We start from the raw sequence: 13754 nt of genomic DNA on the forward strand, positions 1-13754 counted from the left end.
AAAAAAGACCAGATGGTCTAATTCTGGAGCACTGGGCTAGAAGTGGCACTCCTCTGTTTCCCAACTTCTGTCCACACTTCCCAGGAGCGGCTCCAGCCTGTGCGCTCTGAATCTCAGGGCTTCCTGCGTTGTCCCTTCACTCCTCCTTCCCCACTTATTTCTGGAGCTCCTGATCTTTGCCGTCTCCCGGCTAGGCACCAGGGGCACAGAGAAGACCCCGGCATGGATTTGCCCTCAAGAAGGCAGGATGTTTTTACCCGGAGTCACGTGCTCGAATGCTTCAGGCACAGGCAGGAAAGTTCAATGGACTGAAGCGGGTGGATGAAAGGTAATAGGGAAGGGTGGGGATTATGGCGATTTGGAGAGCTTCCTTTGACTGAAGGGTAAGGTGGGTGTTTGAATGCTGAGCTGGATCTGGATTTCTTATTCTTGCATTTTTTTTCTTTGCCACAGAAACTCCATTCCAGAATGGAAACCCCAGGTAATGCTGGAGGTACATATCCCACCTCCCACACTCCAAACATATACTATGCAAGATATAGGAAGTTTGCTTTTATTTTGAAGATTTTTAAAATTTTTTTAATGTTTATTTTTGAGAAAGCATGAGCAGGGAAGGGGCAGAGAGAGACGGAGACAGAGAATCCAAAGCAGGCTCTGCCCTATCAGCGCAAAGCCCAGTGTGGGGCTCGAACTCACGAACTATGAGATCATGACCTGAGCTGATGTCAGACACTCACCCGACTGAGCCACGCAGGCACCCCTAAATATTTTATTTTTAAGTAATCTCTACATCCGACATGGGGCTCAAACTTACAACTCCGTAATCAAGAGCTGCGTCCTCTACTGACTAAGCCAGCCAGGCACCCCTCTTCTTTTTTTTTTTTTAATTAAAAAAAATTATTTATTAAAAAAATTTAATGTTTATTCATTTTTTAAGAGACAGAGAGAGACAAAGCACAAGCAGGGGAGGGGCAGAGAGAGGGAGACACAGAATCTGAAGCTGGCTCCAGGTTCTGAGCTATCAGCACAGAGCCTAACGTGGGGCTCAAACTCACGAACTGCGAAATCATGACCTGAGCTGAAGTTGGCCACTTAACCAACTGAACCACCCAGGCGCCCCTAAAAAAATTTTTTTAGATGTTTATTTTTGAGAAAGACAGAGTGTGAGCTGGGTGGGTCAGAGAGAGAGGGCGAGACACAGAATCCAAAGCAGGCTCCAGGCTCTGAGCTGTCAGCACAGAGCCTGACTTGGGGCTCGAACTAATGAACCATGAGATCATGACCTGAGCCAAAGTCAGATGCTCAAGTGACTGAACCACCAAGGCACGCCTTCTTCTTCTTTTTAAAATAGATATCTGAGCTCAACAGCAACACAATCTTCCTGGTGCTAGAAATAAAGAAGGAAATCAAAGCCACAATGCTGAGAGGTGGCTGAAGTCTAGCACTCCACGGGGACACCGAGATCCCTAGGATTGGGGTTTTCATACCCACATGGGGACAGAGGTCAAGCTGAGGCCCCAGGGACAGCAGAGAAAGGAAACTCAGTGTCTTGCCCAAAACCAGGAGCTGAGAAAGGGCTGGGCACAGAAGACAGAAAAAAAATCCACCCACGGGCCCTGGGATGCAGAATGGAAGCAAGTCACCCAACAGACAGCGGAGGGAAAAAGTCACTGCTGGCCCCCAGGCAGTGGGGCCCAGGAAGCTCAGGAGAAACATGAAGAAGTCAAAGAGACCTTGACATCACCACGGGGAAATTCAACCCAGTATACAGATAATGGTAACCACACCATGCCCCCTCCCTAATGCTATTAGACAGTCGGGGAAACTGAGGGTCCCTGGACTTAAGTAAGTTACCTAAGGTCAGTTAGCAGGAAGTATTTAATTTCTCCATGACTCAGGCTTCCCAGGTGTAAACAGAATAATTTTAGCGTCCCTCCCTCAAAGGATTGTTGTAAGGATAAAATGAGATGCTATTTGTAAAGCACTTATTAGCACAATGCATGGCACAGAATAATAGTGTTAACACACAGAAAGTAAGTTGTAAAGGTTCAGAGATAAAGAAGGAAGACGGTCTCGAAATAACAGGGCATTGCGAAGAAAAAAAATGGGTACATTAAGCGAAATTCTGGCAATAAAGTGTGTAAGGACTGAAAACTCTAGTCAGTCTTCTATAGCACATTGAACCTTCTGGAGCAGGAGAGGGACTGGGTCTCCAGTCTGGCACGGGGCTCCTCTGTCTCCCTCTCTGTCCCTCCCCCACTTGTGTGCCCGTCTGTGTGCGCACAGGTGCACACGCTCTCTCAAAAATAAATAAACGTTAAAAAAAATACTTTTAAAGATTAAATAGTTAACTGGTGTTGGAACGTAGGAGATGCTCAGTAAATTTTTTTTTATGTTTATTTATTTTTGAGAGAGAGAGCGTGCGTGCGGTCAGGGGAGGGTCAGAGAGAGTGGGAGACAGGATCTGAAGTAGGCTCCAACTGTCAGCTCAGAGCCCAGTGTGGGGCTCGAACTCAGGAACCATGAGATCACGACCTGAGCCAAAGTTGACGCTTAACCAACTGAGCCACCCGGGCCCCCCAGGAGATGCTCAGTACATGTCAGCGATGACTGCCAACTCCTGGATGGCTTTCTCTTCACTGGGCACCCCCAGCTGCTGAATGAATGGTGGCTAAACAGATGCAGGCCAAATCACAGGAGGGAAGAGGCCCCTTCGTACCCAGGATGCAGCTCTCCGTCCTCTGCTGGATTCGAGAGGGGAGTACACACATCGTCACCTTCCCTCCCCCTCCCATACAAGGGCATTTACGTCATAGGATTAGAAGAAGTCACTGAATTTATTTGGAGTAAGTAAAGGGAGCCAAAGTTTCATTGGTACACACACACACACACACACACACACACACACGTGCGCTCACACACACAGATATACACATCCGAGTCAACGCTGCTCCAGAAGTCGACACTGTCTGCTTGGGGTCCCAGATTTCAGAATCCAGTATGGATCTCGGGGGCCTAAGGAGGCCCAGGCTATGTAGAAGAGATGGTGACGAGGAGGTTCCAGGAGCCCTTCCCCTGAACCCCAGGCCTCGGGAAACCTTTCCCCTCTCCCTCCCCGAGAACCACATCCACCCCTACTCCTCCCCCGCTTTCTCCCCCTTCCTTAGAGGGCATTTCCCAGCTCACCTGGAAGGAATCACCTAGTGTTCCAGGTGCCCATGCGGCCCCCTCCTCCCCATGCTGGTTCTGGCCCATTGGGATTGTCCATGTTCTCATAAGAGTCTGCATCTGATTAGGACCGGGAGGAGTAAGGTACAGGTGGAGACAGAGTAGACTGGGAGGGGGTAAGTCTCAGAGGACAGCAGGGACAGCAGGAGAAGCACCCACCTTCCTCATGATTAGGACCCGGCTGGGCCCGAAGGGAGCGGAGCTGGGGGGCTGCATACAGGATCCCTCTCATATCCTCGTAGGACTGGGACCCTGCGTGGGCAGGAGAGTTGGAAGGCCTAGCGCCATGCTGGGGGCTTGGGGAAGGGAAGTGCGGCCTGACATACAGAGGGAATCTGAGAGGCAGAGGAAGGTGGAAGGCTTGATCCGTGGGTACTAGGAAGGAGTGATTACGGTCAGGTATGGATTAGATTATAATCCATGTCAAGAACCCAACCGGAAGAAGTCAAAGTCAGAGTCACAGTCACGAGGAGGTTGTAGAGACAACTGGGGTCAAAGCTGCCGTTTGCGCTGGGGCTGCAGTGAGGTGGAGGTCAAAATCCAGGCTGGAATCGGATTGGGATCAGAGGTGATGTTCACAGTTGGGGATGGGGTAAATACTGGGATCAGGATTGGGGTGGAGGTTAAGGTTAGGAGTCCATCTAAGACCAGGATTAGGCCCGGGGTCGGAGTCAAGGTCAAGGTTGAGTGTGGAGTCAGCGCTGAGGCCAGGTCAACCCCATCTGGGCAAGGCAGGAGGGTCCCTAGCCATTTCTCACCAAGAGAGGTTGCCTCCCTGCTGGGATCCCAGGCAGACCCATGGGGGCTCAGGAAGTCTAGAGAAGGAAGAAGGAAGTTATTCCTGCTGGCCTCCAGGTCACCCCCCCACACACCCACACCCACATTACCCTGACCATCCTCACACATGCCTGCTGTCCTGGCGACTGGCTCAGCCAGCTCTTCATCCTCATTCTCATAAGACTCGGCTGCTGCAGGAAAAAAAGAGAACTCCAGAGACCACTCCTGCCCTGTAGGGGCGCCAGAGCCCTCTGGGTCCTCCCAAGTCGCTGAGGCCCCGCAAGGACCCCAACTGACCGCTGGAGAAGGAGTCTTCATCCCCGGGACCCAAGGCGTCGTCCTCAGGGTTCTCATAGCCGCTGCCATCTGGTGGAGAAGGAAGGGGGTCCGGCGAGGGCCCAGAGCCCGCCGCTGAGGAGATGGGGCAGCCGCGGGGAGCGCAGTCTTACCCTGGGAGAGTTGGTCCTGCCCGAGGTTGGAGTCATTCTCGTAGAACTCGGAGCCCTCCTCACTGTCCGGCTCCTCATAGGCTTCCCCTTCCTCTTCTTCTGGGCCTGGGGTTTGGGGACACAAGTGGGAACCGAGTCACAGCCCCCGCCCCCCCCCCTCCAGGCCCCAGTCCACTCTTCCTGACACAGACCGCTCCCACACGCTCCACGTGGGGACCCCTGCCCAGCCCCGCAATCACCTGCTGGTGGCGGGCTCCGGGGCCCCGCGGCTCCGACCTCCTGTACGTCGCTGCGCGGGTTTCCGTACGACTGGACGGCGGCCCCCAGGCCTGCAGCCCACCTTAGGGCGCGTCCTGGCGGGAGGAACGTTGTAACGGGGCGGGAGAAAAGAGATGGGGGCGGTCAAGGCTAAGGGTCTGCGAGGCTGGGCAAAGGAGAGGAAGCTGCGGGCTCGGCGGGGCACTGGAGGCTGTGCCAGCTGGGGGCGTGGCCTACGTCTCCCGGGAGGTGCGGCTCTCGGAACTGGACCTCGGGGCCCGCGTCCTGGGGGCGGGGCTATTAGCCCTGGGGTACGGCCACGGTGCTAGGGGCGGGGCTCCGATCTGGGCGGGACCCCGCGCCCGGGGGCGGGCTTTTTCCTGAAGGCGGCGCTCGGAGCTCGGGAAGGCCGGGCCCTCAGGGGATTGGAGTGACCGGGGAAAATGGGTGGGGTTCTAGCTTGGAGTCAGAGAGTGGGCGGTGCCTCCTACCCGTCCCAGAGGTGGGCGTGGGAAGGGAGAGCACGTTCCCGTACTGATTCTGGGACCCGCTTCCCGGGGAAGGCGTCACTTTGAAGAACCTGGCGAAGGAAGAGGAGTTGCACAGTGAGGCCAGGCCCTTGGAAGATAAGATGTAGCCACTTGTGTTTAGCTCCTGTGTTCTGGCAGAGCCTATTGAGGGGTTTGGGATCACTCCAAGGAGGTCTTCACAGAGGAGGTAGCTTTGGAGCTGGGCTTTGAAGCTTGGGCAGTATTTCAGCGGTAGAGAAGGGGGAAAGACATGCTGAGCAGAGGAAACAGTAAGTGCAAAGCATAAAGCAAAAGTGCAGGAATGGGAGACTGCGGGTGCGCTCGCATCGTTACCTTCTGGTGGGATCGGTCATTCGCTTTCTTTTCTTCCTGAGGATCAGGGCTGGTGGGAGTTAAGAGGAGTGATCAGAGGAGGCAGGGTGAAGTTTGGCGGGGCACCGGGGAGGCCACTTGGGTCCATGGAGGGGATGGGACTTCAAAATCCAAGGGGCCCGGTAACTTTGGAGGGCGGTTAGAGGAGTTGGGGACAGGACTGGAGGCCTGTGGGGAAGGTATGCGAGGGGAGAAAGATGGTTGGTTGTCAGACTGGCCAGTGTTGGCTGTCCTGAGGAAGATGGGGTGGGTTAGGCAGATGGGCTGGGGGACATGACTCACCTCTTCGAAGATGAACAAAGCTCACCAGAGAACCCAGGCAGATGATCAGATAAAGTAATGGCACAACGGGGACTTTCCAGCCACCAGCCTCCAGCAGCCAGTGTCTTACTGATAGGGAGAAGCAGGTATGAGATGAGGGCCCCAGGCTGGCATCCTGCCTCCCAGCCTCGGGACCTCAAAGGACCGTAAATCTTGGGAACATGAGCAAGACACAGGTCCTCAAAATCACAAGCTACAAGGAGAGCTCTTCTCCCTCCCTCTGAGGTCACAGACTGTGCCCCAGAGCCTGACATGGGGCCTGGGGCAGTATCTATTGAACAAACCATGACTATAGTTAGACTCTATGTTAGGATTAAGGGGAGCATGTTAAGGACAGTCATTTTCAAAGTGAAGGACAGAGTCAAGTTCACAGGGTCAGAGGTGGGAAGCCACAGTGTGATGGGAGTGAAAGTTGAGGCTGAGTTTGAGAACTGTGGTTGGGGTACCACAGGAGGATTGTATTAAGGGGGACAGAATGGGCAGAGCACTTGTGACTGGGTTGATGGATGGGTGAGGAAAAGGAAAGATACCCAGGTTCCTGGCTTTGGCCTGTGGGCAGGTGGTAGTGCCCTTCACTTACACAGGGACACCCAAAAGACTACACTCCAGGAAGATGTGGGGTTTGGCTTTGTGTCTTTTGAGCCTGCAGTGTCTATGGAACATCGAATGGCAGTTCCAGGAAATGGCTGGGTGTGAGGTGTATGGAACCCGGAATTGAGTCACTAAGGCACGGTGGCCTAAGGACCCATGGGAGGAGAGGAGGGAAACAGGAAGAATGGGTAGACCAGGATGAGAGGGTGCTGACGGTGTAAGAAGAGGCCTCAGAGCTCCAACCGTGAGGATTGGGGAGGAAGGAGGACCCTGTCAAAGCTTGTGGGAAGGAGCAACCAGTAGGAGGAGACGACCCAGAAAAGTCGTGACTTGGAAACAAGGGAGGACGGGAGATGGAATCAGTGTTCAGTATGGAAGCTGGGGTTTGGGATGAGTCTGGCACTAGCTCTCAGGTTGGGGCGCCAAGGTCGACTGGCTTCCAGTTCTTCCCAGTAGCCCCACACGGGTGCCCCACAATTGGGAGAAACTCTACCTGACTGGGCAGTGACCTTCAGCTGCATCTCGATGGTCATGTTGCCATGGTAACAATGATAGGTGCCAGCATCTCGAGCGGTGGCCTGGGGCAGCAACAGAACAGCCCCTCCCCTGAGGGTGTCTAGGACCCACATCTCTCTGACCGGGGCATCCTCCCTCAGGTTTAAGTGCAGCAATGAGATGTTATGCTTCTTGGGGCGCACGAGGGTCCAGGAGATGGGGCCTCTGGCCACGGAGGCAGGGGGCACCTCACAGGGCAGCCAGAATGTGGAGCCAGGGGCCACGGTGAGGTCTGGGGCAGGGAGAGCCAAGGCTAGGAAAGTGTAATCCTTGGGGTCTCCTCCCTGCACACCCTCCGGTTCCCAATCGCCATCCCGCCTCCCTGGCACCCCCGCTTCCTGGCATCTCCCCAGCACCTTACCTTGGTTGAGGCTCTGGTTCAGACTGCCCCTGGGCGAGGCACATTCAGGGTCTGTCTCCCAGATCTCAGGGTGGCCTTTGGCCCACACGTACAGCTGGGAGCTTGTGGGGTAACCAGAAGAGGGCTTGGGGCCCTCTGAGGACCTGTTCCCCAGGCCACAGCCTGGGTCATTTAGGTATGAAGCATTCCAGCGGAACAGCTCCCCTGGGAAAAGACCCAGAACCAGATACAGACACATCCAGGAGAGGAAGAGAGACAGAGAGGGACAAAGACCCAGAGAGAGCCAGTGAGAGAAATGGAATTCAGAGACAGACAAGAGTGAAAGACATCTGGAACAGCTCAGGGTGGAAGTCACGAAGCCACAGGAGTTTTTAGGAGCCACCTAAAACTAGCTGCGTGCCTGTCCCGCAGACCCTCCGACCCCTCCCTGCAAATCTGTCTTCACTGCCGGACCATCCTCCATCCGTGGGGCCTCCCTCTTCTCATCCACCCCTCCCTGCCCTAGCCCAGACCTCACCGCTGCCCTCCACGCTGACTGTCCAGCCAGACTGCCAGGCCTGCTCAGAAGGGGGCCCCAGCTGGCACACGTAGAAGCCCCCCATCTGGTCAGAGACGTTGAAGATGAGGAGCTGGAGGCCCAGGGGCCCCTTCTGGATGCCCAGGCCTTGTGAACCTGGGTCCAGCTCTGACTGAGCCCCCTGAAACCAGGCCTGCTGCTCAGGGGGGCCATCTGAGGGACCTTTGAGGCATGGCAGCTCAGCTTTGCCTCCCTCTGAGGAGAGAGAGAGAGAGAGAGAGAGAGAGGGGAACTCTTAGCCCCCTTCATTCCTCACACTGGGTGATAACCCAGCGACCCCACAAGCTGGAAGTGGATGAGCTCAGAGTCCTTCCGACCCCTCTCTGAGTTTTACGGATAATAAAATGAAGGCCCAGAGAGGATAGTTACTTGGTCAAGGGCACCCTGGCAGGCCCAAGTTTCCAGCCCCAACTCCTTCCATCTGTACCCTTTGGACGTACCTTTAGCCTCCACCAGCAGTGTTTTCTGGGGCCTGACTCCCTCAGGGGTCAGGAAGAGGAGGAAGAAGAGGAGAAGAGGAGGTGGCATGGCGGCCAGACTCCCCGGGGCACCCAGCTTGGCCGCGCGGTGGATGCTGGGGGCAGGTGGGGGCCTGGGGGGCACTGAACCATGAGTGTCTGTGGGGGCGGGCAGGCGGGCAGGCAGTTCCCCCCCCACCCCCCGGGGAGGAAGGGGTGGTCACGCCTCCAGTCCCCTTCCCTTGGCACCCCTCCGGACCCACAAAACCTGTCTCTACCCTGACACACTTTTATTTTCATCCCGACACCTCGCACCATGTGAAATGAGCTTATTTGTGTATCTCTTTCTGTTCCTCCCACTAGAGTATAAGCCCTCAAGGCAGAGACTTGGTCCTGCTCACCGCTGAATGCGCAGTGCCCTGGGACAGTCTTGGCACATCGCCGGCACCCAATAAATATTTGTTGAATTAAGCGGCTCCAGTTTTAGGGGCTCCCTCCTTCTCCCCCTCCCTCCTTCAACCTCAGGCTCTAAATCATTTCCCTTCACACACATACCCCATTCATTCATTCAGCCGACACGCCTTGGGCCTCCTTCCCACTCTGTACAGCTGGCCCGTCACGCGTACTTTGGGATCTGGCAGACTTGACTTTGAATCCTCCCCGTCTCCCACTTGGCTAAGTTCCTTCATTCATCTAAGCCTTAGTTTCTTTCTCCGTAAACTGGGGACAGTGATAGCACGATGAAAATCTTGTTTGTGAAGAGGCAACAGGACAGCATGCGTGCCGCATTTTTCGCCTGGCGCATAGTAGGCCCTCAGTTAGCGAGAGTCAGCATCAGCCAGCGGCCAAGGGCGGGTGCCAGGTTGCTACTGCAGCTCCCGCACAGCGGTCCTGAGAGATGACTGGTGATCAGTGCCCCTTTGCTTCCTGGGGAAGAACTTGGGAAGCCCCTGCCTGCTTCAGCTATGGAAGGAACCCATTTAGAAATAGGGAAATTGAGGCCCCCAAAGGGCAGGGTGTTGCCTGAGATCACACAGGGAGCCCTAGAACTCGGGAATCCTAACTCTTAATAAATCTGTTCTTCTGCCCCCACTCCCACCCCGTCTCTCCCCTCCTTTCCTCTTCCTCCAGCTATCTGTCTCTCTGTATACGTGGCTGTGTCTCCACTTTCACTCTGCAGTCACTCAGGGAAAGGGGCCAGGGACCCAGGAGACCTGCTTTCTCAGTTGCCAGTTCCCAGGCTCGTCTCGCTGGGCGGCAGCTTCCTGTTTGCTTCAGGCGAACCCCAGGGGACCCTCCAGCTGGTAGGGCCCCACTTCCCTTTGGTCGGGTTGGGGTGGCTCGGAGGGGGAAGAGTGGGGCATTGGGGAATCGAGAGGGTGAGAAGGCTCCGTGTTCGCTAGCTCCTCACTAGCTCTCCAGCTGCCTCCCCTGCACTTTCCCGCTTAGGACACCATAGGGACGGGGCGGCTCAGTCGGGTAAACATCTGACTCTTGATTTCAGCTCAGGCTGTGATCTCACGGTTCATGGGTTCGAGCCTCGCGTCTGACTCTGCGCTGACAGTGCAGAGCCTGCTTTGGGATCCTCTTTCTCTCTGCCCCTCCCCTGCACTCTCTGTCTCCCCAAATAAATAAACATATATATAAAAAAAGAACACTGTAGTGGTGTTTCCTCTACCTAAAATAAACACTCCACACCAAAATAAACACTCCACACCATGGCCTCCAAAGTCTGAGTGAGGCTGCACCTGCCTCCATTTCCCATCTCAACCCTCTACTACTCTGTCCCTCGCTCCAAACAAAGTCTTTGCACCTGCTGCTTTCCTTCCTGATCGCTCCTCAGCTTTTCACTTCACTGGCTCCTTTTTATCCCTCAGGCCTCAGATCAAATGTTATTTCCTCAAGGAGGCCTTCCCTGACCCTCCAGGTACCTTTGATTTCACACCCCTGTTTTATTTTTTTTCCCAGCGTTTGCCCCAATTCCCAAATACGCTTGTTTATTTGTTAATCTCTCAACTACTTCCTGCCTCAGACTGTTCACTCTTCAACAACAGGAATCTTTACTGGCTTGTTCCCTGGCATCTAGTAGGTGCTCATTAAGTATCTGTTGCATAAAAATGTGAAAATTAATGAAGGGAAACCAGGCCAGAAGGGGGAGCACTCCCGCCATAACCGTTCTACCTCAATTGTAGGAAGCGTTGTCAATTACAGACCCAAGGGAAGAACCCTCCACAGGAGAGAATCATCCTCACAGGCCCTAACAGGAAAAGATGTACATTACATCTCCTACAAGAAATCGACCATCCCTGCAACTCAGCCAAAGAGAAACCATTATCATCCTGAATTCTTGCTTTTCTCCAACGAATTTTCATTCAATACAACCCCTCCCAACTTTTTTTTTTTTTTAACACTTATTTATTTTTTGAGACAGAGAGCGGGAGCGGGAGAGGGGCAGAGACAGAGAGAGAGTCACAGATTCTGAAGCAGGCTCCAGGCTCGGAGTTGTCGGCACAGGGCCTGACGCGGGGCTCTCATGAACCGTGAGATCATGACCTGAGCTGGAGTCCGAGTCCGACACTTAACCAACTGAGCCACCCAGGCGCCCAGTTGGGATTCTCCCAACTTCTTCTTCTCCATAAAATAACATCCCTCTCCTGTATTTGCTGGGCTAGCATATAGTTTTTGCTGTCCCTTGCTTATCCTGAATTGCAATTGTCTGCTATTCCCAAGTAAACTGTTTTTTGCTGGTAAGACAAAAACAACAAAAGGAAATTAGGAAGAGTAAAAGAAAACTTTCTCTTCACTTCTCTCTCATGCACTCAGTCACCAGGGCTAGTCCATTTTCATCCTAAGTATTTCTAGAATCAACTTCCTCCTCTTTGGGGGCTCTTCCCTTCCCAACCAGAACCAATTCAATAGCCTCCTTTGTGAGCTGTCTTCTATCTTTTGCTCTTTACCTACACTCTACACAGAAAGAACTTCCTTGGTATTAGTCATGTGCTCCTCCTGCTCAATACCCTTCAAAGGCTCCCAGGGCCTCAGGATAAAATCCAAGCCTGACAGTTGACTGGAGCCTTATTTATAGTCCCCATTTCATTTCCTTCCCAAGCTACTCTGCCACACACAGAGGGAATTTGAGGGCAGTAAACTGCTTGGGATTTATAAGCAGGAGTTAACCTGGCCTGATTTTTTTTTAATACTCTTTTTTTTTTTTTAAGTTTACTCATTTTTGAGAGAGAGAGAACAGAGAGACAGAGAGACAGAGAGAAAAACCCCAACGGGAGCTCAGCACAGAGCCCAATGCAGAGCTCAAACTCATGAACCACGAGATCATGACCTGACCCGGAAACCAAGAGTCGGACGCTTAACCAACTGAGCCACCTAGGTGCCCCCAGATTTTTTTTTTAAGTTTGTTTGTCTATTTAGTAATCTCTACATCCAACTTGGGACTCAAACTCACTACCCCGAGATCAAGAGTCTAACACTCCTCCCACTGAGCCAGCCAGGAGCCCCTAACCTGGCCAGATTTGCATTTTCTAAAACTCCCCCTGGGTGGAGGGGAGATGAGAGGGAAGCCAGAGAGATCAGTAAGGAAAGTGTTCATTCATTTGTTTATTCACCAAATGTTTACTATGTGTGTTTTTTTTGTTTGTTTGTTTTCTAAATCAGGTACTGTGCCAGGTGCTGGCGAAATAGCAAGGGACTAGACAAAGTTCCCAACCCCATGGAGCTTTGATTCAAGTTTTGGGGACCTGGAAGGGTAAAGGGGGACAGGTAATAAACAAGTTAATCAATAAACAATTTCAGATGGTAAGAAATCATCTAATGGCAGACAGGTGATAGAGGGACCTACTTGAGACAGGATGGTGAGGGAAGGCCTCACCGAAGAGGTGTCTTCTGAGGTGGGGAACAGCTTGGTGTGTTCAAATAAGATGTTTAGTTTCATTAGAAACTGTCATATTCCTGGGGCACCTGGGTGGCTCAGTTGGTTGAGCGTCCCACTCAATTTCAACTCAGGTCATGATCTCGAGGTTCGTGGGACTGAGCTGAACATCTGGCTCTGCGCTGAAGTGTGAAGCCTGGTTGGGACTCTCTCTCCCTCTCTCTCTCTCTCTCTCTCTCTGTCCCTCCCCCACTCTCTCTCAAAGTAAATAAAGAAAGAAAACTGTCACACTTTTTTTTTTTAAGTTTGTTTAATCTCTACACCCAACATGGGGCTTGAGCTTGGGACCCCAAGATCAAGAGTCACATGCTCATCCAACTGAGCCAGTCAGGCACCCCAGAAACCATCACACTCTTTTCCAGAGAAGCTATACCGTTTGCATTTCCCATCAGGAATGCAAGAGAACTACAGTTTTTCCGTATACGTACCTGCATTTGGTATTATCACTCTTTTTTTTTTAAATTTTTTTTCAACGTTTTTTATTTATTTTTGGGACAGAGAGAGACAGAGCATGAACGGGGGAAGGGCAGAGAGAGAGGGAGACACAGAATCGGAAACAGGCTCCAGGCTCCGAGCCATCAGTCCAGAGCCTGACGTGGGGCTCGAACCCACGGACCGCGAGATCGTGACCTGGCCGAAGTCGGACGCCTAACCGACTGCGCCACCCAGGCGCCCCTATCACTCTTTTTAAATTTAATAAATTAAGCCATCCTGGGAGGCGTGTAGTGATTATCTCCTTGTGGTTTTAATTTGCATTTCCCTAATGGCTAACGATGTTGAACATCTTTTCATGCATAGATTTCCCATCTCTGACCTCAGTGAAATGTCTATTCCTGTCCTTCGCCCATTTTCAAATCGTAATTTTCTAGAAGATTTTAAACAGGGATGACATATCAGTTTTGCAAAGATCACTCTAATTGCTTTGAGAATTAACTGAAGGAGCCAAAAGGCGACACAGGGGAACAGTTAGGAGGCATTGTGGAAGTTCGGGAGATAGGTGGTGGGGCTGAAGAAAAAAGGGAGACCTTCTGGAATATTGTCCTTTGGAGGTAGAGCTTCCAGGATTTGGAGGCTCCTGGAATGTACTCCACAGCGGGAGAAACGGGTTTGGGAGAACGGGAATCAGGATACTGCACTTGTTTGAGCTGCCGGTCACCCGTCACCGTCTAAGGGAAGATGTCAGGTCGCCGGTGGCCAAGTTCATAGATAAAGAGACCTTGATTTAGGCCAGTGGCCCAGGGAGGAGAGGGATTTGCGAGGCACTGGCAGGGGGAAGGGGGATTAGAAGGGGGATTAATGGTTGAGTATCAAGGTGGGGGTGGGGACGTGGAAGG

At 52.8% G+C, this 13754-nt stretch overlaps 1 protein-coding gene and 1 long non-coding RNA gene across 9 annotated transcripts; one reads left to right on the top strand and one right to left on the bottom strand.

Annotated features, from left to right (window-relative positions):
• Positions 1 to 2818: 2818 nt before the first annotated feature.
• CD19 (CD19 molecule) lies at positions 2819 to 8650 on the bottom strand. 8 transcript variants are annotated; one of them, XM_019431931.2, is made up of 15 exons: positions 8460 to 8632; positions 7960 to 8214; positions 7443 to 7646; positions 7020 to 7313; positions 5897 to 6004; positions 5576 to 5624; positions 5204 to 5292; positions 4694 to 4807; positions 4455 to 4559; positions 4303 to 4371; positions 4137 to 4196; positions 3987 to 4043; positions 3388 to 3480; positions 3187 to 3288; positions 2819 to 3015 (listed from the first exon to the last, which is right to left on the bottom strand). In XM_019431931.2, the coding sequence occupies exons 1-14, from the start codon at positions 8545 to 8547 to the stop codon at positions 3197 to 3199; spliced, it is 1677 nt and encodes a 558-aa protein (XP_019287476.1). In that variant the 5' UTR covers positions 8548 to 8632; the 3' UTR covers positions 2819 to 3015; positions 3187 to 3196. The 8 variants fall into 8 exon arrangements, 5 of the variants coding, with proteins under 5 accessions (XP_019287476.1, XP_019287477.1, XP_019287475.1 ...); XM_019431932.2 differs by having other exon boundaries at positions 2819 to 3030; positions 4137 to 4193; positions 8460 to 8630; XM_019431930.2 differs by having other exon boundaries at positions 2819 to 3030; positions 8460 to 8626.
• Positions 8651 to 8748: 98 nt separating this feature from the next.
• On the top strand, positions 8749 to 12648 carry LOC128774876 (uncharacterized). The gene is made up of 2 exons (XR_008419374.1): positions 8749 to 9781; positions 12147 to 12648. It is a non-coding gene; the product is annotated as an uncharacterized LOC128774876 (long non-coding RNA).
• Positions 12649 to 13754: the final 1106 nt, after the last annotated feature.

This window comes from Panthera pardus, unplaced genomic scaffold, assembly GCF_024362965.1.
Source record: "Panthera pardus isolate Hobbes unplaced genomic scaffold, ASM2436296v1 HiC_scaffold_5, whole genome shotgun sequence".
In the NCBI taxonomy this organism is placed as follows: Eukaryota; Metazoa; Chordata; class Mammalia; order Carnivora; family Felidae; genus Panthera; species Panthera pardus.